Source organism: Bufo bufo, chromosome 9, assembly GCF_905171765.1.
Source record: "Bufo bufo chromosome 9, aBufBuf1.1, whole genome shotgun sequence".
NCBI classification, from domain to species: Eukaryota; Metazoa; Chordata; class Amphibia; order Anura; family Bufonidae; genus Bufo; species Bufo bufo.
In genome coordinates this window covers 145,900,094-145,926,147 of record NC_053397.1, presented here as the reverse complement: position 1 = coordinate 145,926,147, position 26,054 = coordinate 145,900,094, and the positions used below count along the sequence as shown (strand labels likewise).

The window sequence follows — 26,054 nt, the reverse complement described above, 5'->3', positions numbered from 1 at the left end:
CACTTTTTCTAAAACTGGTAATATTCTTTCCATTAGGATTGAGGCAAATGATACTGTAAGTTTTCAAACGTATTTACATAACACATAAAAGTCATGAACAACAAATAATTCATCATGCATGAGGCTATGACAATGTGTGTGCATGGGTGATTTGTGTTTTTTTCTATCCCATAGAAAAGCAACTGAAGAAAAAGTGAATTTTGTCCAGCTTCTATTTGTGGCAATCCAAAGGCTTTTATTCAATACTCAGTAAAATCCAGGTACAGAAAGCAGAGTCTACATGTTTCGGGCACAATGCAATTTCAGCCCTTACTCATGACAATTCCAAATACACTGTGAGTTGTTCTTATAGAGGAGGGGGGAAGAGCTGTTCAGCTGGAGTAATCAGACTGAAAGTCGACCCCTCCCTACTACAAGTGTGCACATAAGTAAAAACATACCAAAGTTACATTTTCATATGGTTCATAAAAAACAATACATTCAAAAAAGATATAGAGGAAAAGAGCGGGGAGAAGAAAGAAAGGAGAAATAAATGGAGAGTGGATTATAGTCAATACTGTAGAATAAGGTCCAGTCTTTTATTTAGACCATGAGGCTGGCGGCTTTCCAAACGGAAAATCCAATAGGATTCTCTGTTTAAAAGTTTCCGTTTTCTGTCGCCACCTCTAATTGGTTTTTTGACTTTTTCAATACCTTGTACTGACATATGAGAGACATCACCACCATGTATCATGGCAAAGTGAAGACTTGCCGCAGATATATTGCGGTTCGCATGGTGCGGTATGTCTGATATATGTTTTCTAATGCGTGTTTTAATTGCGTTGGTTGTGCATCCTATATATTGCAACCTACACTTTACACATGTTATACAATAAATTGCATGTGTGGTATTGCAATTGAGGAAGGAATTTATTTTGAAAACCTGGCCATTGACAGTAGATTCAAAACTTTGACAGATTTTCATATATTTGCAACAAGTGCAAACAGAGTGACCACACTTATAATTCCCTTTTGTGGACAACCAGGTGCTCTGGGTTGTACGGGATTTATCATTTTTGAAAAGGGATGGACTCACTGAGCTTGCTATAGTAGGTGCTTTTTTGGCTGCACATTTGATGCCTTTTTGTGCCATTACTGCCCATTTTTTGTCGCACGCTAGAACTGGAAAGTGTTTTTTCACAATGTTGCAAATTTGAAAATATTCCTTACTATATTGTGTAACGAAAATATTTTTTCTGTCTTGATTAGGTGTCCCTTTAGTCTTATCACCCTTTGTTTTTACATTTGTGGTTAACAATAGATTTCTATTCATGTTTAATACATCTCTATTACATTTTTCCATCATTTTTTGCGAGTATGCTCTATGTGTCAATCTTTTTATGATACTTTGGGCCTCCGCTTTGTAGGTTGACTCATCACTGCAATTTCTTTTGGCTCTAATTAATTCTCCTTTAGGTATAAATGTAAAAACAAAGGGTGATAAGACTAAAGGGACACCTAATCAAGACAGAAAAAATATTTTCGTTACACAATATAGTAAGGAATATTTTCAAATTTGCAACATTGTGAAAAAACACTTTCCAGTTCTAGCGTGCGACAAAAAATGGGCAGTAATGGCACAAAAAGGCATCAAATGTGCAGCCAAAAAAGCACCTACTATAGCAAGCTCAGTGAGTCCATCCCTTTTCAAAAATGATAAATCCCGTACAACCCAGAGCACCTGGTTGTCCACAAAAGGGAATTATAAGTGTGGTCACTCTGTTTGCACTTGTTGCAAATATATGAAAATCTGTCAAAGTTTTGAATCTACTGTCAATGGCCAGGTTTTCAAAATAAATTCCTTCCTCAATTGCAATACCACACATGCAATTTATTGTATAACATGTGTAAAGTGTAGGTTGCAATATATAGGATGCACAACCAACGCAATTAAAACACGCATTAGAAAACATATATCAGACATACCGCACCATGCGAACCGCAATATATCTGCGGCAAGTCTTCACTTTGCCATGATACATGGTGGTGATGTCTCTCATATGTCAGTACAAGGTATTGAAAAAGTCAAAAAACCAATTAGAGGTGGCGACAGAAAACGGAAACTTTTAAACAGAGAATCCTATTGGATTTTCCGTTTGGAAAGCCGCCAGCCTCATGGTCTAAATAAAAGACTGGACCTTATTCTACAGTATTGACTATAATCCACTCTCCATTTATTTCTCCTTTCTTTCTTCTCCCCGCTCTTTTCCTCTATATCTTTTTTGAATGTATTGTTTTTTATGAACCATATGAAAATGTAACTTTGGTATGTTTTTACTTATGTGCACACTTGTAGTAGGGAGGGGTCGACTTTCAGTCTGATTACTCCAGCTGAACAGCTCTTCCCCCCTCCTCTATAAGAACAACTCACAGTGTATTTGGAATTGTCATGAGTAAGGGCTGAAATTGCATTGTGCCCGAAACATGTAGACTCTGCTTTCTGTACCTGGATTTTACTGAGTATTGAATAAAAGCCTTTGGATTGCCACAAATAGAAGCTGGACAAAATTCACTTTTTCTTCATATATATATATCTCTCCTAATTTCGGGTGAAGGAGTTGGTCCGTGCTATACCGGTGGAATCCTCGGCAGGTGAGAGCTGCTCAAACCCCTAACTTTCACAATAGAAAAGCAACTGCTACAAAAAGAACAGATATGTATTTTAACTGTTTTTATAAATAATGCTGAAAGGAAAGGAAATGAGAAAGATTTGACATGTATCGTATCAGTAGAGAATAAGAACGCCTTCAATATCTTAGCATTGATCTTATATTCTACATAGTATGTGCACACTTAATACCTAGCAACATGCAGTTAATTACATGATTAAGTGGAACATTTTAAAGCTCATTAGGACAAATTGACCAATAAAAAAGAATGAATACAATTTTGAATACTTTAGACAAATGGCTATTATCTGGTTATTTTCTCACTAGAACAAACATTTGAAAATCACAGATACATTATAAGAACATGGAGTGCAATATTTAAGATAAAGCTGGCAGATACTCTTAATTTTAATTTACCTTCATGTATTCATAATGTTATTAACAGTTATGTTAATCCTTATATTTAGTAAATTTGCACAACTGTCCACTAAAACAGTAGGTTATAGTTTTAGTAAACTGACATACTTGTCCACTAAACATAGTAAGTTCATTATATTTATCATTCGTCTTGAGACAAACTGGGCACAAAAGGACCCGGTATGCTTGATACAAAAAAGTGTTCAGTTCAGCAAACCTTACACCTAACATCCTATGTAATTATTATATCATATGTGTTCTTCATGCTGGATATTATACATAGTCTGAAGTCCCTATCAAGCTACAGGGTATTGATATGAAACCCAAAACACGGTTCTTTATTTGTAATTGCTCCCACAATATAGGGTACCGTATACGTTTTGAATCCTTATATCTAGGATCATAGCAAGCTTGAAGGCACTTTGTTAAGTTTAGTCTTTAAAAATTACCTCACTGAATAGTGCACTTCTCTCTGTCACGTCCTTGACCTCCTCCAAGCACTTTTGCCTTTATATATTTGAGATCACTATTGACACTAGGACGTCTAGCAGATGGGGAGACCATGCCATATGCATCCATTTCCTTTAGCCTTCTTAGCCTAAAAGACTTCTGCTGAAAGGAATCTCCATACTGCATTGAAATTTTGCGATGAAGAGCAGGGCTCATTTCATTAGGAAGCTTGGCCATACTGAAAAGAACTTGGAACATTTTATCCACATTTAGGTTTTTCTTGGCTGAGATCTCAAAGTAAGCACAATTTTCATCCCCAGAAACAAGACGCTCTGCCTCTTCAGTTTGTACCTTGCGGTGGTGTTCCCCGCAATCAATTTTGTTTCCACAGATCATCATGGGAAACTCTCCAGTTTCTTTTGTTTTATTCTTCACACATGATTTTATTTCAAGGATTTGTTTTCTCAGCCTCTTTACTTCATCAAATGAGTCTTTGCTGTCTATGCTGAAGACGAGTATGAACACATCACCTGTGAGAAGTGAACATACGTGTAACTCATACACATATAGCACGTATACAGATACAACTTTCAATATGTATAACTTTAAACAAATGCAACTCAAGCCCATGTTTGTCATAATGAACATGTAGGACGAACCATATCTACCTTCTACTACTTCCAATAAGAAAACGTACAGGCATTTTCATACACCACATTGTAACATCACCCACCCAAAGAGGTGTTTGGAGCTTACTGAGCAGCTGCTGAGATCAAAGGTTGGGTCATTTAGTATTAAGGATTAGAGAAAAAAGTACCAGCGAGGCTAGGCCTGAACTGACATACATACCTTAGTAAATGTGCCTGAATGACTGAAGTCTGCTCCATACACCAAAAGACTTCAGGAGTCCTGATATTAATGATCTCTTGCCCCTCCTGTTCCACCAGCGCTGATTGGCAGCATACTTACTACATACAGCATAGGAAGAATGCTGTCAATCGTCCAGAAGCTCCTGAATATTGAGACTCCCAAGCTTATACACTGTATTGAGCATACTCAATACAGCATTCTGCTCAACAGCGATAATAAGAAAATGACTGGTACAGTTCAAGTAAGCGATGCAGCCTGTTCATCAAGGCAGCATTAGGCCTCATGCAAACAACCGTATCCGTTTGGTGGTCCACAAATTGCGGATCTTGTCTGCAAAATGGACAAGAATTGGACATGTTTTTTGTGGGGCTGCGGAACGAACATATGAATGTGGACAGAACACGGTGTGCTGTCCTCATCTTTTGAGGCCCCGTTAAAATTAATTGGTCCACAATCCTATTTGGAGACAAAAAAATCTGGATAAAAAATGTGGTGGTGTACATGAGGCTTTAAACTGTTGACAGTTTACCTTTCAATTACTGGTTGAAAAGCTGGTACAGGAAGGAAGAGAATGGATTCTTTCAGTGGAATGAGCACAGCAGCGTTGAAAAATCTAACATTTAAATAGTTGGGGGAAATTGTAAAGTAATATCTGGGAACAGTGGCATACCTCTTATAGAGGCAGACCACGCAGCTGCTATTGGGCCCCTGAGGGAAGGGGGCCCGCAGTGGAGCATAGGCCCCGCCCACTAATTACAGTTGTATAGCTACCTGTGTGAAAAGAGAATGTAAGAAGTGGAGAAAGACCTTTGGTGATGTCATCAACCATGTGACCAGTGAAGGAAGCCAAGGAATAGCAGAGCAGAAGAAGTCTGAAGGACCTTTGGTGATGTCACCATCATGTGACCAGTGAAGGAAGCCAAGGAATAGCAGAGCAGAAGAAGTCTGAAGGACCTTTGGTGATGTCACCATCATGTGACCAGTGCAGAGGAGTGGTGAAAGACCTATGGGATGTCGCTGTGAGGGGATGGGGCTTCTGTGTGGTGCCTGGAGTAGAGGTTGGTGGTGTCCTGGGATAACCTAAATAACATCTTAGGAAAGCTGGGATTTGTAGTTCTGTCCTATTATATCCCTCTCCTTGTAATTTCAATTTATGCCCTAGTAAAGTCTGGTAATGCTGGGAGTTGTAGTTCTCTCCTCTTATACCCCCTCTCTGTAATGTATACTGATGCCCCATAGTAAGTCTGGCCATACTGGGGGTTATAGTTATTTCCTTTTAAAGTTCTCACCTAGTACAACTGGATGATGCCCTATAATAATCTGGACATGCTGGGAGTTGTAGTTCTCTCTTAGGCTGGGTTCACATCACAGTTTAGTTTTCCGTTTTGTGTGCAGGACTTTTTTCCATAAAACAACGGATCTCAGGTGGAAATGGCTGAAATAGATGCAAAATATGCAGAACGTATGCTTCAAATGCAGGATCTTTTTTTTTTTTTTTCTGTTCGTCTGACGGGTAAGAAGTACGGAAAAGTAAATGGTGATGTGAACCCGGCCTTATACACTCTCTGTGTAATATCCACTTGTATCCAATAATAACAGCCTGGACATGCTGGGAGTTGTAGTTCTCTCCATTTTACCTCTTTCTGTGTTGCCCCCTAATTTCCAATACTAACAATCTGGTGATGATGAGACTTGTAGTTCCCTTGTCACAATTATAATGTTCTGCAGCAGCTGAGGTGTGTATCAGGAGGTTCTGCATCAGCTGAGGTTTGTATTAGGAGGTTCTGCAGCAGCTGAGGTGTGTATTAGGCTTTGTTCACATCTTTGCTGGTAACGTTCGCTGTTCTGACCTGTCATAGGAGCAGAACAACTAAAATCACTGCAGTTCCGGATCTGGCACTTCATGGACGACAACACCTGACGGATCCAACTGACCATGATGAGATCTGAGGTGTGTGTTATGAGGTTCTATAGCAGCTGAGGTGGTATTATGAAGTTCTGCAACCGCTGAGGTGTGTATTATGAGCTTCTGCAGCAGCTGAGGTGTGTATTAGGAGGTTCTGCAACAGCTGAGGTGTGTATTAGGAGGTTCTGCAGCAGCTGAGGTGTGTATTAAGAGGTTCTGAAAAACTATGAGGTGCAGTATACTAAAATAAAACTTCACTTTTAATGACGTATAGGAGATAAAAAGACGGCCCCTACAGACAGACAACAAATAAGACCTGTGCACACTCAGCCTGGTGTGGTGAGTGGTCAAAGATGGTTACATAACAAACATACATATATATAGGTACTGGACTGGACTAGTAATAAGGAGAGGCGGGCAAGACTATGTCAGAGTACTAACAACCTGGCCCTATTGCCTCCCTACTTGTCCTGATCCGCCCTATAGATAGTGTCCAAAGGACGGGGTCCAAAAAAGCCCCGCAAGGGGTGGCCCAGACTGGAACTCTCTCCCTGTTAAGATGACAGTAATGAGGCCCTGATACAGGGGAGAGATTCCATCCAAAGGATATACACATATACAAAAAGTAGCAAAAAATGAGTAAAAGATGTTACCCCACTCAGACACCACAGGAGGGGAGAGGTTGAGGATATACTCATGTGTCCCGACGCGTTTCTTCACAGGATGCCCCAGGATTCATCAGGGGACACGGGGCAATGGTGGCGGTTATCCCTCCCGGCTAGTTAACCCAAGGGCAGGGGAATAGCCTGCGTAGATACTACAGTCCTGGTGTGGCTGAGGCTAGGGATAACAACAGAAAAGCAAAATAAGTCACATAACACAGATAGACCTCCATTGTTCCACCCATATGGGGCTCTGGAGGCAAGATTACTTACATAGTGTTGGCAACGGTCGGCGTGTAGCTCTAGGTCCACCTTCAGAGCAAAGACCCAGGGTGGTGGTGTCTGCTGAGGTGGGGTGACCAGCAACAAATGGGGCAAAAACCGCCCCCTTATAAGGGCTGTAGGGCCCTGTGATGCGTCCCATAGCCTCCTACGCCTACCTATGACGTCAGAGGAGGCGTATCTATCGCATGCCCATGTGATCGCACAAGTTGCGATCACATGTTCGCGCATGCGCACCGAGTCACCCATGCGTTTCATGGGGCTGTGAGTGGAACGCATGGCTGTACTTCCTCATCATGTGACCGCCGTGATGCGCCATCGAGACACGCTGTTACGTCACAGCGGCGGTCACATGATCGGAACAGGACAACAGCAAAGGCGTCTCTGGTGACTAAAGAGCCAAGTAAGGCAATACACTTGATAGGCATACCATCATCCAGGGGCATCAAAGAGGACATGCAAAGCCGCTCCCCCGGTCTGCATACCTCATAGCTGGGTTGTACTCCTCTTAAAGGTATATTAGTAGGAGGAACACAGCGCTCATGGAAACTTCAGAAAATAGGGTAAAGAAGAAATACACCAGGGGGGAGTAAATCTACTCATCAGTCTGTTGGGACCCTAACCCCCTTGACCCTATTACAAAGAGGGGACATGACGGTATGCGTCCATTGTCCCACATATTAAGACCAAAAATACAGGGGTTAAATGGCCGTTCATCCGATCCACGGATTCAGGAAATGAAATAATGGTATTCACAGGAAACAGCTAAAATTTATTTGTTCGTTCAAACCTTGAGGGGCGACCGTATTGAGGGTGAACGTCCACCAGCATTCTCTTTGCAGAATGAGTCTGTTCCAGTCGCCCCCCCGTGTAGGTTTGGGCACCCGTTCTATGGCCATAAAATTGATTGCCGAGGCGCGTCCATCATGAGATAGCTGTACATGACGTGCTATGGGGGTATCTCTGTTATTTCGGATGTCCCCGAAATGTTCCCCCATGTGTTTACGCAATTCCCTAGAGGTTTTGCCCACATAGCGAAGCCCACAGACACATGTTACAAGGTAAATCACACCCGCCGTGCGGCAATTAATGAAACCCTTCACATGGTAAACCGTATTGTTTGGTTCCCCAGTGAAGCTCTTACCTTGTGACAGACTCTGGTCACGCTACATTGACGATATATTCGTCTTGTGGAGCGGACCAGAGGGCGAGTTCTGCAGACTCGTCTCTGAGTTGAACGTAAACAGTTTCAACCTCAGATTCACTTCTGTGATCGTCAAAGACCGCCTCCCCTTTTTGGATGTGGTTATTTGTAGGGACGAAAAGGGTGGCTTGAGCACATCCATTTATCGGAAGCCGACTTCCACTAACTCTCTGCTCAGGTGGGACAGCTGTCATCCTGTCCCCCTCAAGAGAGGTATCCCAACCGGACAGTACCTTAGATTAAAACTTAACTGCTCAGAACTCAACGACTTTAAATACCAGGCTAGAGATCTTAGATCGAGATTCCAGGAAAGAGGGTATCCTGACAAGACCCTCAGACTGGCAAATGAAAAAACCAAAGTTCGTACGAGAACTGAGCTACTCCACCCCACAACCAGCGGGGCGAGCGAATCTCAAGGTACTGTCCGGTTAATAGGTACTTTTGATGCCGCAGCTTCCCAGGTAAAAAGAATCCTGGCATGGCATTGGGATACTCTCCTTATGGACCCAGACTTTTCAGATGTCCTAAGCCCCACTGTCTCTCTCACTTTTAGGAGAGGCAACAACCTGAGGGACAGACTGGTGCACAGCCATTTCACCCCTCCAGTGAAGCCACGAACGTGGCTGGACACACCTGTGACGGGATGCCACAGATGCGGGTTTTGCAGTTTCTGTGGCAGTCTGTCACAAGGTAAGAGCTTCACTGGGGAACCAAACAATACGGTTTACCATGTGAAGGGTTTCATTAATTGCCGCACGGCGGGTGTGATTTACCTTGTAACATGTGTCTGTGGGCTTCGCTATGTGGGCAAAACCTCTAGGGAATTGCGTAAACGCATGGGGGAACATTTCGGGGACATCCGAAATAACAGAGATACCCCCATAGCACGTCATGTACAGCTATCTCATGATGGACGCGCCTCGGCAATCAATTTTATGGCCATAGAACGGGTGCCCAAACCTACACAGGGGGGCGACTGGAACAGACTCATTCTGCAAAGAGAATGCTGGTGGACGTTCACCCTCAATACGGTCGCCCCTCACGGTTTGAACAAAAAAAATGCATTTTAGCTGTTTCCTGTGAATACCATTATTTCATTTCCTGAATCCGTGGATCGGATGAACGGCCATTTAACCCCTGTATTTTTGGTCTTAATATGTGGGACAATGGACGCATACCGTCATGTCCCCTCTTTGTAATAGGGTCAAGGGGGTTAGGGTCCCAACAGACTGATGAGTAGATTTACTCCCCCCTGGTGTATTTCTTCTTTACCCTATTTTCTGAAGTTTCCATGAGCGCTGTGTTCCTCCTACTAATATACCTTTAAGAGGAGTACAACCCAGCTATGAGGTATGCAGACCGGGGGAGCGGCTTTGCATGTCCTCTTTGATGCCCCTGGATGATAGAAACATAGAAACATAGAATGTGTCGGCAGATAAGAACAATTTGGCCCATCTAGTCTGCCCAATATACTGTGGTATGCCTATCAAGTGTATTGCCTTACTCGGCTCTTTAGTCACCAGGGACGCCTTTGCTGTTGTCCTGTTCCGATCATGTGACCGCCGCTGTGACATAACAGCGTGTCTCGATGGCGCATCGCGGCGGTCACATGATGAGGAAGTACAGCCATGCGTTCCACTCACAGCCCCATGAAACGCATGGGTGACTCGGTGCGACTTGTGCGATCACATGGGCATGCGATAGATACGCCTCCTCTGATGTCATAGGTAGGCGCAGGAGGCTATGGGACGCATCACAGGGCCCTATAGCCCTTATAAGGGGGCGGTTTTTGCCCCATTTGTTGCCGGTCACCCCGCCTCAGCAGACACCACCACCCTGGGTCTTTGCTCTGAAGGTGGACCTAGAGCTACACGCCGACCGTTGCCAACACTATGTAAGTAATTTTGCCTCCAGAGCCCCATATGGGTGGAACAATGGAGGTCTATCTGTGTTATGTGACTTATTTTGCTTTTCTGTTGTTATCCCTAGACTCAGCCACACCAGGACTGTAGTATCTACGCAGGCTATTCCTCCGCCCTTGGGTTAACTAGCCAGGAGGGATAACCGCCACCATTGCCCCGTGTCCCCTGATGAATCCTGGGGCATCCTGTGAAGAAACGCGTCGGGACACATGAGTATATCCTCACCCTCTCCCCTCCTGTGGTGTCTGAGTGGGGTAACATCTTTTACTTATTTTTTTGCTACTTTTTGTATATGTGTATATCCTTTGGATGGAATCTCTCCCCTGTATCAGGGCCTCATTAGGGTCATCTTAACAGGGAGAGAGTTCCAGTCTGGGCCACCCCTTGCGGGGCTTTTTTGGACCCCGTCCTTTGGACACTATCTATAGGGCGGATCAGGACAAGTAGGGAGGCAATAGGGCCAGGTTGTTAGTACTCTGACATAGTCTTGCCCGCCTCTCCTTATTACTAGTCCAGTCTAGTACCTATATATATGTGCACAGAGTGTGCACAGGTCTTATTTGTTGTCTGTCTGTAGGGGCCGTCTTTTTATCTCCTATACGTCATTAAAAGTGAAGTTTTATTTTAGTATACTGCCCCTCATAGTTTTTTGGTTTTCCTATTGAGCAGTATTCAGGGAGACACTCCTGTCTCTCCTGACCAACCAGCTTTTTTTCTTATTAAGAGGTTCTGCAACAGCTGAGGTGTGTATTAGGAGGTTCTGCAGCAGCTGAGGTGTGTATTAGGAGGTTCTGCAGCAGCTGAGGTGTGTATTATGAGGATCTTCAGGAGCTATGGTGTGTATTATGAGGTTCTGCCGCAGCTGATGTGTGCATTATGAAGTTTTACAGCAGCTGAGGTGTGTATTAGGAGATTTTGCAGCAGCTGAGGTATGTATTAGGAGGTTCTGCAGCAGTCAGATAAACATCAGTTGTGACTGGATTAAATCCTATAGTTTTCGGTGTCTGCACTTTGTAAAATGTCCCTGTTCTGTTCCTCTTCCAACACACATTGCACTGTGACCTGACTGACCAGTCCAGACCTGACCTGATCCCCCACCATCAACAGTCCAGACTCCAGTGCAGCTCAGTGAAGATCTGCCTCAGGCCCTGACTGCGCTCAGCATTGGGGAGGAGGTGAAGCAGGAGTAGGCACAGTCCATGGGGGAAGGATGACACACTATATGAAAAGTAGCAGCAGCGGGCACAGTTCATCGGGTAAGGCTAGATACTCACTTGCGATCAGATTTTGGTATTCTGTTCCTGCATTCCAGCAGAATTCAGGAATTGCCAGATCCAGCATATGCCAAACACTGCTGGCACCTGCCGGATCCCATTCAAAATCATGGGGTCATTCGAGATCCCACATGCAGCTGTGTTTTGGCCTTTGTTCTTGCCAGAACCTGCAACAGAGGCTTCTGCTGGAACCTCTGCAGGATGCAATGGGTCACTCTCAAGGGGGCCCAATTCAGATTCTTGCCATGGGGCCCTGTGTTTTCTATGTACGCCCCTGTCTGGTAACATGGGAAATACATGCTAGGCAATCTATTTAAAATAAATAAAATTGATAAAATAGATAAAGAGATTTAGCAGATATTAAAAGAAATTTAGTGGGGGTGGCAAGGAATACATGTGTTTCCAATGCACTTAGGGCTCTTTCACACCTGCGTTCTTTTCTTCCGGCATAGAGTTCCGTCGTCGGGGCTCTATGCCGGAAGAATCCTGATTAGTTTTATCCTAATGCATTCTGAATGGAGTGAAATCCGTTCAGGATGCATCAGGATGTCTTCAGTTCCGGAACGGAACGTTTTTTGGCCGGAGAAAATACCGCAGCATGCTGCGCTTTTTGCTCCGGCCAAAAATCCTGAAGACTTGCCGCTAGGCCGGATCCGGAATTAATGCCCATTGAAAGGCATTGATCCGGATGCGGCCTTAAGCTAAACGTCGTTTCGGCGCATTGCCGGATCCGACGTTTAGCTTTTTCTGAATGGTTACCATGGCTGCCGGGACGCTAAAGTCCTGGCAGCCATGGTAAAGTGTAGCGGGGAGCGGGGGAGCAGCATACTTACCGTCCGTGCGGCTCCCGGGGCGCTCCAGAGTGACGTCAGGGCGCCCCAAGCGCATGGATCACGTGGTCGCATGGCACGTCATCCATGCGCATGGGGCGCTCTGACGTCATTCTGGAGCGCCCCGGGAGCCGCACGGACTGTAAGTATACCGCTCCCCCGCTCCCCGCTCCTACTATGGCAACCAGGACTTTAATAGCGTCCTGGCTGCCATAGTAACACTGAAAGCATTTTGAAGACGGATCCGTCTTCAAATGCTTTCAGTACACTTGCATTTTTCCGGATCCGGGGTGTAATTCCGGCAAGTGGAGTACACGCCAGATCCGGACAACGCAAGTGTGAAAGAGGCCTTACTGGAGTAATTTTTAAGGCTCAACACATAACTTTAACCAACACATCCAAGGTTAAAAAAAAAACCACACAATTTTCAACCTATAAACAAAGGCCCGGATTTAATAATGAATTTAATCTGCTCCAAAAAATCTGTCTAAAAAAGTGGAGCAAATTGGCGCAATTTTGCACACCTAGGGTTTCTACACTTACGTAGTTCCAACATGCTCAAAAGGTGGTGGGGCTTAGCAGAAAGTGGGCAGAGCATCATAAGGAAAGAGGCAGTTTCTATGATGCACCAAGTTTTGGTGTAATTCTGGCATAAAAATCTGTCTCAAAGTAGGCCAACCAATAGTTTGTATAGAAACAGAGAAAAGTGTCTATCTCTGCACCACATTTATCATCACTTCTGAGCATTGTCATAATTCTGGTGAAGGTCTAGACAGCCTGTCTAAGCTAATGCCATCTTTAGGATTTGGGCCAAAGTGTTCATCTGGAGAAGGACAAAATAACCATAAGGGTTTCTTCATACAAGATATTCTTCAACATTTTCGAATGTTTCTAAAATGTCAGGAGTTTCAAACAATTGTTTTTGGTGGCTTGTTTATTTAGTAAAATTAAAAACATGTATTTTTTCTGACATTTTTCAAGCTCTATAGAGAAGCTTATTGGGAAAATGCTATATTGAAGGCAATTTGAGTTTTGAAAACAAACCTTACAACTAGAGTTGAGCGGACACCTGGATGTTCGGGTTCGACGGTTTCGGCCGATCTTCGGAAAAAAGTTCGAGTTCGGGACCCGAACTTGACCCCAAACCCGAACCCTATTGAAGTCAATGGGGACCCGAACTTTTGAGCACTAAAATGGCTGTAAAAATGTCATGGAAAGGGCTAGAGGGCTGCAAATGCCAGCAAAATGTGGTTAAGAGCATGGCAAGTGCTCTGCAAACAAATGTGGATAGGGAAATGACTTAAAATAACATAAAATACGTAAAAATAAAAAATAATAATCTTGATCTAGGAGGACCAGGTCCATATGGAGTAGGAGGTTGAGGAGGCGGTGGATGTGGCAGTGTAGGTGGAAGCGGCGGTGGATGAGGAGGAGGTAGCCTACACTGCTTTTTGGTTTTAAATTTTATTTTTAAAATTAGGGTACACCCCAAAACATTGGGAAATATAACCTGTGATAACCCCCTCAAGTCATGCTAAACACACGTTCAGACAATACACTGGCTGCAGGGCAGGCCAGCACCTCCAAGGGGTAAAGGGCAAGCTCAGGCCATGTGCCCAATTTGGAGACCAGAAGTTTGTGTAGGCGTGTGCACACTTACTGCCCCACCATGTCGCATGTCCCCGTGATGTTCACGACCCAAAAATTTGTGAATTTCACCAGAAAATGTAACAGACAAATTATTTATTTTTTTCAGTCTACTAGGTATAGACCAGAATATATAACTGACTTTTTTGTTTTTGTTTAACCTGTCTACTAGGTATAGCAGTGGTACTATACACCCCAAAATTGGTTAATTTCACCAGAAAATGTTAATGGCAATTTATTTTTATTTTTTTAACCAGCCTACTAGGTATAGCAGTGGTACTATACACCCAAAAATTGGTTAATTTCACCAGAAAATGTTAATGACAATTTTTTTTATTTTTTTTTAACCAGCCTACTAGGTATAGCAGTGGTACTATACACCCAAAAATTGGTTAATTTCACCAGAAAATGTTAATGAGATTTTTTTTTTTTTAACCGGCCTACTAGGTATAGCAATAGTACTATAAACCCAAAAATTGGTTAATTTCACCAGAAAATGTTAATGACAGTTTGTTTGTTTTTTAACCGGCCTACTAGGTATAGCAGTGGTGCTATACACCCAAAAATTGGTTAATTTCACCAGAAAATGTAACTGACAATTTTAAAAAAAAAATTTTTTACCAGTCTTACTAGGTATAGCAGTGTTACTATACACACCAAAATTGGTTAATTTCACCAGAAAATGTTAATGACAATTTTTTTTTTAACTGGCCTACTAGGTATAGCAGTGGTACTATACACACAAAAATTGGTGAATTTCATACAAAAATGTTAATGACAATTTTTATTTGTTTTTTTAACCGGCCTACTAGGTATAGCAGTGGTACTATACACCCAAAAATTGGTGAATTTCACTCTAAAATGTAAATGACAAAGTAGTGAAATGATATAAAATAAAACACGTGCAAAAAAAAACAAATTGATTTATGAGGTGGAGTTCCATATGGAGTAGGAGTTTGAGGAGGCGGTGGACGTAGCGGAGTAGGTGGAAGCGGCGGTGGAGGAGGACGAGGTAGCCAACACAGGTTTTTGGTTTTAATTTAATTTTGTAAAATTAAGGTACACTCCAAAAGAGTGTGAAATATCAAAAATACAAACATGAGCAATTGCACTGCAATATAACAATGGCTGCTTAGTGCCGGTATACATGTCTATTCTGCACAAGGTACGGACAAGTCCTGAGGGATCCATGCCTGGTTCATTTTAATTAACGTGAGCTTGTCCACATTGGCTGTGGACAGGCGGCTGCGCTTGTCTGTGATGACGCCCCCTGCCGTGCTGAATACACGTTCAGATAATACACTGGCTGCAGGGCAGGCCAGCACCTCCAAGGTGTAAAGGGCAAGCTCAGGCCATGTGCCCAATTTGGAGACCCAGAAGTTGAAGGGGGCTGACCCGTCATTTAGTACATGTAGGCGTGTGCACACATACTGCTCCACCATGTTGGTGAAATGCTGCCTCCTGCTAAGACGTTCCATATCAGCTGGTGATGCTGGTTGTTGTGGCGTGCTGACAAAGCTTTTCCACATTTCGGCCATACTAACCTTGCCTTCTGAGGTGCTGGCGGTGCCCCAGCTGCGTTGGCGACCTCTTCCTCATCCTCTGCCTTCTCCTTGTGCTTCCACTGTGCCCTGCTGTCAGGTGGGAATGCCACCAGCAGCGCGTCTACCAGCGTGCACTTGAATTCGCGCATCTTACGATCACGCTCCAGTGAGGGAATTAAGGATGGTACGTTGTCCTTGTAACGGGGATCCAGCAGTGTGGCCACCCAGTAATCAGCACAAGTTAGAATGTGGGCAACTCGGCGGTCATTGCGGAGACACTGCAGCATGTAATCGCTCGTGTGTGCCAGGCTGCCCAGAGGCAACAAAAAGCTGTCCTCTGTGGGAGGTGTATCGTCTGTGTCCTCTGTATCCCCCCCCTGTCACGGCCACGGTTATGGTCGTGACTCCTTGGGAGTCGCATACAGTTGCCCGCGGTTTTGGTTGTTGTGTCAACCGCAGCTGAGGCATTATGTAGTTGGCCTCGGTGCGGTTGCCGCGGACAACAGCCTTGTGTGCGGTTCCTGGGGAGTTGTTTTGGATGCACGTTTGTATGTCTGGTGTGCACTGTGTTTTATGTTTGTGTGCGCACGGACATCATTCCCCGCACTGTGGTTACCCGTGGCAACCTTAGGTGGTATTATGTACATGTGGTGGCAGTGTCCCGGCCTTCGGGCTGACTCCCTGGACACGTGTGCCACCCATGTCGTTGCTTGCGGCAACGGCCACAGTGTGATCTGTTGGACACTTTTCCTTTTTGTGAGTTTCCCTTCTGTGGTGTGTGTAGGGTTAACTCCCTTCCCAGTGTGTGTGTGATGTCACTGGGTGTGTCCTTCCTTTGGGTGTGGCCACTTTGGGCCTATATAACCTCTCTCTGTGGCAGGGCTCAGGAGGTTGCTTCAGCATGCTTGCTGATAGCAGCCTCCTGTGTTTTTCCTTCTGCCTGTGAGAGCCACCACTGTGGTCATAGATTTAAGTTTAAGTTTATGTTTATGCCTTCTTGTATGTCATGTTGTATGTGATGTTCTGTTGGGACCTTCCTTGTCACTTTTGTGCAGTTTAAGGTTCTGGATTCCTGTTGCTCAGGGATCCAGTCAGCAAGGCTGTGGCAGGTTGGAGGAACTTCTAGTTCGCCTGCCATACCCGTAAAACTGTTTGTGTTCCCCTTTTTCCCAACAGCTTGGCCAGTGAGACTCCTGCTCCTCCGCGTCTAGGAGGAGTAGGTCGTCTTACCCTGACTCCTAGCGCAGGGACCGGACGGAGGGTGAGTTAGGGATCCGAGGTTCCTGCGCATGGGTCCTCCTACCTTTAAGGTCGGCCCATGCAGTTAGGAGTTAGGGTCAGGGTAGGGACGCTGTTAGGAGCTGACCTGCTCCCTATCCTGTTCTCCTGGCCGAGTAGGCCTACAGCATCTGGCATTGCACGGCTGAGGATTTCCCCCATCCTCAGCCGTGACAGTATGACCACAGCGGCATCTCATGTGGCGTTTTTCCCTCGAAAGAGGGTAGAGCATGCACCGCTATCTACGGATGGGGTGCATGCGCGCTCTTCGGAGGTAGAGCGTTATGGGGGGTTTCGCCGCTTACGGCGCGGTGAGTGGCTTTTCCCCGCCCTTTCCTCACCGTGTTCGTTTGGCGTCCCCTGTTGTTTTTTATCCCCTCACCCTGGTGTTTTTTGGTGTGTGGGTGTTCGGTATGCGTGTGCATACCTTCGAAAGAGGGTGCAGCATGCAGTGCCATACCCTTGTGGCCTGCATGCGCGTTCTCCGGAGGGAGAACGTCCCGGGGGGATCATCCTTAGTGGCACGGTTGGTGGCTATTCCCCGCCACCGTACCTTCCGTGTCCATGGTCCCTCGTGCCTCTCCATGTTCCCATCTCTGGTCGTTTGCTGGCAGCACTCCGTAAGTAGTCCAGCTGCGTGCTGGTTAGGGGTGTCTGCTGGCAGCGACTGGAGTGGGGACGTGTGTGGAGAGTCCCTTCGTCCATCTCTCAGTGGTTCTTTCCCCTTTGTTGCTGGTGCGGGCTGCAGTCCTCGTCGGACTGGCTAGTGTGAGCCGGGAGAGGATGCAGCTGACAGCGACCCCTTTTTAGAACCGGCACTGAGAGTGGACGTCCCCTTCTCCTATCCCCTTGTCTGAGTCCCTCACGTATTTTTTTTTGGTGGGGGGGCTTTGAGGGGTGGGAGTGTCACGGCCACGGTTATGGTCGTGACTCCTTGGGAGTCGCATACAGTTGCCCGCGGTTTTGGTTGTTGTGTCAACCGCAGCTGAGGCATTATGTAGTTGGCCTCGGTGCGGTTGCCGCGGACAACAGCCTTGTGTGCGGTTCCCGGGGAGTTGTTTTGGATGCACGTTTGTATGTCTGGTGTGCACTGTGTTTTATGTTTGTGTGCGCACGGACATCATTCCCCGCACTGTGGTTACCCGTGGCAACCTTAGGTGGTATTATGTACATGTGGTGGCAGTGTCCCGGCCTTCGGGCTGACTCCCTGGACACGTGTGCCACCCATGTCGTTGCTTGCGGCAACGGCCACAGTGTGATCTGTTGGACACTTTTCCTTTTTGTGAGTTTCCCTTCTGTGGTGTGTGTAGGGTTAACTCCCTTCCCAGTGTGTGTGTGATGTCACTGGGTGTGTCCTTCCTTTGGGTGTGGCCACTTTGGGCCTATATAACCTCTCTCTGTGGCAGGGCTCAGGAGGTTGCTTCAGCATGCTTGCTGATAGCAGCCTCCTGTGTTTTTCCATCTGCCTGTGAGAGCCACCACTGTGGTCATAGATTTAAGTTTAAGTTTATGTTTATGCCTTCTTGTATGTCATGTTGTATGTGATGTTCTGTTGGGACCTTCCTTGTCACTTTTGTGCAGTTTACGGTTCTGGATTCCTGTTGCTCAGGGATCCAGTCAGCAAGGCTGTGGCAGGTTGGAGGAACTTCTAGTTCGCCTGCCATACCCGTAAAACTGTTTGTGTTCCCCTTTTTCCCAACAGCTTGGCCAGTGAGACTCCTGCTCCTCCGCGTCTAGGAGGAGTAGGTCGTCTTACCCTGACTCCTAGCGCAGGGACCGGACGGAGGGTGAGTTAGGGATCCGAGGTTCCTGTGCATGGGTCCTCCTACCTTTAAGGTCGGCCCATGCAGTTAGGAGTTAGGGTCAGGGTAGGGACGCTGTTAGGAGGTGACCTGCTCCCTATCCTGTTCTCCTGGCCGAGTAGGCCTACAGCATCTGGCATTGCACGGCTGAGGATTTCCCCCATCCTCAGCCGTGACACCCCCATCCTCGCACCAGTGATGGCCATGAGCTGGTCTGGATGCCACCCTGCTGTGAACATGGTTCCTCCTCATCCTCCACCTCCTCATCCTCCAGAACTGTGCCCTGGCTGGACAATTGTGTACCTTGGGTTTGTGGGTGCAGGAACCCACCCTCGGAGCCACTTGGGAATGACTGGCCGGAAACCCTACGAAATGATCCCTCTTCCTCCTCCTCCTCCTCCTGTGCCACATCCTCTTCCATCATTGCCAGGAGCGTTTTTTCAAGGAGGCAAAGAAGTGGGATAGTAACGATGAGAACAGCATTATCGGCACTGGACATGTTGGTGGAGTACTCGAAACAGCGCAACAAGGAACACAGATCTCGCATGGAGGCCCAGTCATTGGTGGTGAAGTGGTGCTGTTCTGCCGAGCGACTCACCCGTGCGTGCTGCAGCTCAAACTCCACTATCGCCTGCTGCTGCTCACACAGTGTGGCCAGCATGTGAAAGGTGGAGTTCCACCTTGTGGGCACGTCGCATATGAAGCGGTGAGCGAGAAGGCCGAAGTTACGCTGCAGCGCTGACAGGCGAGCAGCAGCAGGGTGATAATGCCGAAATCGCGCACAGACGGCCCTCACTTTATGCAGCAGCTCTTACATGTCGGGGTAATTTTTAAGGAATCTCTGCACCACCAAATTCAGCACAACCGGCTAGTCCCAAAGCTGCTACGAGATTTCGCCCATTATCGCACACCACCAGGCCCGGCTTGAGGCTGACTGGCACAAACCACTCATCGGTCTGTTGTTCAAGGCCCATCCACAGCTCATGCGCGGTGTGGGGTTTGTCCACCAAACAGATACGTTTTAAAACTGCCTGCTGTCGTTTACCCCGGGCTGTGCTGAAGTTGGTGGTGAAGGTGTTACGCTGACCGGATGAGGAGCTGGTAGAGGATGAGGAAGCAGAGAAGGAGGAGGAAGCAAAAGGAGGTAAACTGAAGCGCACTGCAATCCTCGGTGGTGGAAGGACATGCGCCAAACTGCTATCCGCCTCAGGCCCAGCCGCCACTGCATTTACCCAGTGTACTGTTATGGAGATATAACAGCCCTGACCGTGTTTACTGGTCCACGTATCCGTAGTCAGGTGCACCTTGCCACAGATGGCGTTGCGCAGTGCACACCTGATTTTGTCCCCTACTTGGTTGTGCAGGGAAGGGATGGCTCGCCTTGAAAAGTAGTGGCGGCTGGGCACGACGTACTGTGGGACAGCCACCGCCATAAGGCCTTTAAAACTATCTATCTCCACCAGACAAAATGACAGCATTTCAAAGGCCAGTAATTTAGAATTGCTGGCATTCAGGGCTAGGGATCGCGGGTGGGTAGGGGGGTACTTACTCTTCCTCTCCAGCGTTTGGGATATGGAGATCTGAACGCTTCTGTGGGACATTGTGGAGATGCTTGGTGACCCAGGTGTTGGTGTTGCTGGCAGATTCTCTGTTTGCGGGGTGCCAGGTGGCACTGTCACTCCAGAGGTGGATGAAGAGGCTGTGACTGCAGCAGAAGAGGAAGCAGGAGGAGCCAGAGACCTTTCTTGGTTTTTGAGGTGTCCACTCCACTGCAGCTCATGCTTTGCACTTAAATGCCTGGTCATGCAGGTTGTGCTCAGGTTGACAACGTTTATGCCTCGCTTCAGGCTCTGATTGCACAGCGTGCAAACCACTCGTGTCTTGTCATCAGCACATTGTCTGAAGAACTGCCATGCCAGGGAACTCCTTGGAGCTGGCTTTGGTGTGCTCGGTCCCTTGCTGCGGTGGGCAGTAGGAGCCGTACTGTCTTTTGCACCCTGCTCCCTCTATTGCTGTGCTGGTGTTTCTGTGCGACCACCGCCTCTTCCTCCGAATTACATAGGTCACTCGCATGACCTTGATTCCATGTGGGATCGAGGACCTCATCGTCCTTCACATCATCTTCCACCCAGTCTTCACCCCGCCTTCCTTGTCGGTCTGCACACTTTCGAAAGCCACAGCAGTTGGCACCTGTGTTTCGTCATCATCCGAGACGTGCTGCGATGGTCCTCCCATGTACTCATCTTGAAAGATAAGTGGTTGGGCATCGGTGCACTCAATCTCTTCCACTTCTGGGGCAGGGCTAGGTGGATGGCCCTGGGAAACCCTGCTAACAGAGTCATCAAAAAGCAGAAGAGACTGCTGCATGACTTGGGGCTCAGGCTGCTTGGCTGATTTGCAAGGGGGTGAGGTGAAAGACTGATGGACATCGGCTGCAAGGGCCAACTGTGGTCTTTCAGCAGGAGACTGGGTGGGAGACAATGTGAAGGAACTGGATCCACTGTCAGCAACCCAGTCTACTATCGCCTGTACTTGTTCAGGCCTCACCATTCGTAGAGCTGCATTAGGCCCGACCAAATACCGCTGAAGGTTTTGTCGCCTACTCGCACCTGAGGAAGGGGTTTCACTTGAGCGTGTAGCTGGCACAGATCGACCACGTCCTCTCCCTGCAACAGGAGCTCCACCAGCAGCACCACGACCTGGGCCACGTCCCTTATTTGACGCTCTCCTCATATTTTTCAAATTTAGGATCTTGCCCTAAATGGGTGTTTAATTATTATGAACTAAGTGTACTGATATAGGAGGTCACAACAATAGAAATTGGCGCTCCAGATTACCAAGAATAAGGGCAAAAATCAGAAAGTGGGTAATCTAAAATTTAATATTTATTGATAATGCAGATAAAAATGGTTTCCAAAATAAAGTGTGCAAAGGACATACCTTGGGATAGAAATGATGTGTAAACCCTAGGGTAACCCAGGTGCCTATCCCAAATGAAAATAACAAAAAATTACACTAATATAGTGCACGGCGGCACCAGTAACCATTTGTCCTACCGGTACCGCGGAACAGGATGCGGATCGATCACCACCGTCGTCAAGCCTTCGGTTAAGGTTTCTTCAATTCAAGGTAAGGATTGAAAAAATAAATGAACATTAGGCAGTGATGCACATGTGTGCAGGGTCCCTGTTGAGGCCCTATGGCTAGCTACGATGTATATCCCTAATACTAGATGTAGATAGCAGCCTCACCACAGGGCACTCGTCCTTACAAGGACGACCCCGTCCGGATCCTGTCCCTAAAAGGAATAAACTATGTGTCCCTAAAGGATCTAAAAATAACTCCCTACACGCATGTTTCACTGCCTAAAAAACTAAATTAAAAGGCAATTCATCAGGGGAGAGATAAGGGAAAAAGTACTAGGGATAGGTATAAGATAAACCTTTCATCCCTAGAGACCAGCCTAACTAAATACGTCAGCCAGTAGTGGGGGTAACCAGATGGTGGAAACCTCCTGGGGCGGTCTCTATAGATAAGGAGACTATGGTGCATGCAGTAACATGATAAAGAGAAGACTGCACATGGGACGCCAACCTGTCTGGCGTGTACACCATGTTTAAATAATCACCTGGCTGCCGCCTCCGCCGCCCACGGTGTAACAGGGCCAATGGGCGCATCCGTGCGCTCGCACGTCGGCGCCGCGCATGCGCTCACTGCAGAGTCAGAAGCGAGGTTTTGAACGCAAGGAAATGCCATCGATGCCGGCTCTCTCCTGCGCATGTGCGGCCTCGTTTGTTCTTACGATGCCGCGGCTGCCAGCTGATTTGACAGCGATACTATAGACAAGGACTGATAGCCGTTGTCTATTGATGCTGCAGAGTGGTAGAACGCTCGGAACTCGTCCCATCAACACAGCATATTAGCCCAGAATCGGGCCATCAGTAAAAACGATATTTAGGCTATCTAGTCAGATACAGACCAAAGATCAAATTTCTGGATTATGGAAAAAACAGACACTATGATGTTATGACTAATAGATATATTGGCACAAAATATTGTAGATGGAATGGAAAAGGCAATATTAATAATAAACATAGTAGAGAGATACAGGCCTACTCGATACAGCCCTAAATAGTGTCTGCATCCATACATAAGTAGGGGCACAGCTGAATTTTTCACAGAAAACAACTGTAATTCAGCTGTTCGTTTAAGCCCGTTGGTGCGACTGTTCGCAAAAGGAAGATCCAGCGGGCTTCACGCTGTAAAAGGATCTTATCCCAATCTCCTCCCCGTTTGGGGGGGGGCGACTGCTTCAATACCACTAACTCTAATGGCACGTGTATCACCTTTATGAAAGTCGCACACATGACGGGCAACAGCCGTATCTCGTCGTTTATCAATACGTAATTCACGTTTGGTCTTGCCAATGTACTCTTTTTCACAGATGCATGTGATTTTATATATAACAACTAGTCACATCTAGACATGATATGTCTCCTGCTGGTGGCATTTTATTGCTCTTGTTACGTAAGGGAGTGAATGGACCTAGTCCCTCAAAAGTATGTACATCAGTTGATAAACTATGCAATAGTTCTACATCTGGCAATAGATCTGTAGGAATCCCTAAAAGTTGACTTTTCTTCCTATCTGTTATTTTAAATTGTTTGTGCCAACGGAGCTTCCGTATGAACAGGTGTAAGTCTTTCACCCATGTGAACGTGTCGTGCTGGCGGGTTGGGACAAAAGAAAGTCCCTTGGATAAAACCGCCATTTCGCTTTTAGAGAGGGTGCGGTTAGACAGATTGATTATCTCTGGGCGGACTGATCTCGGTTGTTTGGACGATTCCTCAGGTGATAGTTGACTCCCTGATCTAAAAAACCGCCGTGATTTGCTCCACTGGACCCTCTGCCTCTGCCTCTACCCTTCCCCTTTTTGTTAAACTTTTGTTTGTTTCTGCTGGAGTTACCACCTGATTCTCTGTCACTATCGGACAATTCTGTTTCAGTGGTAGAAACTTCAGAGATGATTTCTTTGGTAGGCAGTACCTGCGCCTGCGGAGGAATTGTTCAGAGGAACATGAGTTCAAGACGCAGGCGGCTGACCTCAGACAGAGATTTCTGGCCAGGGGGTATCCCGACTGTGTCTTGCAAAAAGGCCTTTGAGAGAGCAGCCCACATCCACAGAGACACACTGCTAGTCCCCAAGAAGAAGCAGGAGACGGATAAAAAAATCAGGTTTATAACCACATTTGATGGTTCTGCCAAGAAATCAAGAGAGATCCTCGAACGCCATTGGCCCATTCTTTTGATGGACCCTGACGTGAGTGATATCTTGTTTGATTACCCACAGGTCACATTTAGACGAGGCAAGAGCCTCAAGGACCTGTTGGTACACAGCCACCTCTTACCACCGGCTGCCCCAGACACCTGGCTGAGTCGTCGGCCTGTTGGCAGTTTCAGGTGTAGCGGCTGTGTGGCCTGTAACAGTATTGCCACTGGAAAGACCTTTTTCAGTAGCAATCTCAGGCGAACATTTGACATCAAGGATTTCATCTCTTGCAGAACGGCAGGTGTTATATATAAAATCACATGCATCTGTGAAAAAGAGTACATTGGCAAGACCAAACGTGAATTACGTAGGCGAATAGGAGAACATCTCCTTGATATTGATAAACGACGAGATACGGCTGTTGCCCGTCATGTGTGCGACTTTCATAAAGGTGATACACGTGCCATTAGAGTTAGTGGTATTGAAGCAGTCGCCCCCCCCAAGGAGGAGATTGGGATAAGATCCTTTTACAGCGTGAAGCCCGCTGGATCTTCCTTTTGCGAACAGTCGCACCAACGGGCTTAAACGAACAGCTGTGCCCCTACTTATGTATGGATGCAGACACTATTTAGGGCTTTATCGAGTAGGCCTGTATCTCTCTACTATGTTTATTATTAATATTGCCTTTTCCATTCCATCTACAATATTTTGTGCCAATATATCTATTAGTCATAACATCATAGTGTCTGTTTTTTCCATAATCCAGAAATTTGATCTTTGGTCTGTATCTGACTAGATAGCCTAAATATCGTTTTTACTGATGGCCCGATTCTGGGCTAATATGCTGTGTTGATGGGACGAGTTCCGAGCGTTCTACCACTCTGCAGCATCAATAGACAACGGCTATCAGTCCTTGTCTATAGTATCGCTGTCAAATCAGCTGGCAGCCGCGGCATCGTAAGAACAAACGAGGCCGCACATGCGCAGGAGAGAGCCGGCATTGATGGCATTTCCTTGCGTTCCAAACCTCGCTTCTGACTCTGCAGTGAGCGCATGCGCGGCGCCGACGTGCGAGCGCACGGATGCGCCCATTGGCCCTGTTACACCGTGGGCGGCGGAGGCGGCAGCCAGGTGATTATTTAAACATGGTGTACACGCCAGACAGGTTGGCGTCCCATGTGCAGTCTTCTCTTTATCATGTTACTGCATGCACCATAGTCTCCTTATCTATAGAGACCGCCCCAGGAGGTTTCCACCATCTGGTTACCCCCACTACTGGCTGACGTATTTAGTTAGGCTGGTCTCTAGGGATGAAAGGTTTATCTTATACCTATCCCTAGTACTTTTTCCCTTATCTCTCCCCTGATGAATTGCCTTTTAATTTAGTTTTTTAGGCAGTGAAACATGCGTGTAGGGAGTTATTTTTAGATCCTTTAGGGACACATAGTTTATTCCTTTTAGGGACAGGGTCCGGACGGGGTCATCCTTGTAAGGACGAGTGCCCTGTGGTGAGGCTGCTATCTACATCTAGTATTAGGGATATACATCGTAGCTAGCCATAGGGCCTCAACAGGGACCCTGCACACATGTGCATCACTGCCTAATGTTCATTTATTTTTTCAATCCTTACCTTGAATTGAAGAAACCTTAACCGAAGGCTTGACGACGGTGGTGATCGATCCGCATCCTGTTCCGCGGTACCGGTAGGACAAACGGTTACTGGTGCCGCCGTGCACTATATTAGTGTAATTTTTTGTTATTTTCATTTGGGATAGACACCTGGGTTACCCTAGGGTTTACACATCATTTCTATCCCAAGGTATGTCCTTTGCACACTTTATTTTGGAAACCATTTTTATCTGCATTATCAATAAATATTAAATTTTAGATTACCCACTTTCTGATTTTTGTGTTTAATTATTAGTAGATTAGAACGACAGTACAGATGTGTCATCGCTACCGCTCCCTTATTTCGCAATTCGTTACTAACTAAACTGGATTTTATCTCCTCCAGTCTATCAATACACACCAATGCCAGTAGATGGCGGT

The 26,054-nt window shown here is 46.2% G+C and overlaps 1 protein-coding gene across 1 annotated transcript in view; it reads right to left on the bottom strand.

Moving 5' to 3' along the window:
* Positions 1-2,737: 2,737 nt before the first annotated feature.
* Positions 2,738-26,054, bottom strand: part of LOC120978795 (GTP-binding protein Rhes-like) — a 196,799-nt gene continuing 173,482 nt past the window's right edge. Inside the window, exon 3 of the mRNA XM_040407143.1 lies at positions 2,738-4,045. Within this exon, the coding sequence (XP_040263077.1) occupies positions 3,516-4,045 (530 nt within the window). The 3' untranslated portion in view covers positions 2,738-3,515. The remainder of the gene's footprint in view (positions 4,046-26,054) is intronic.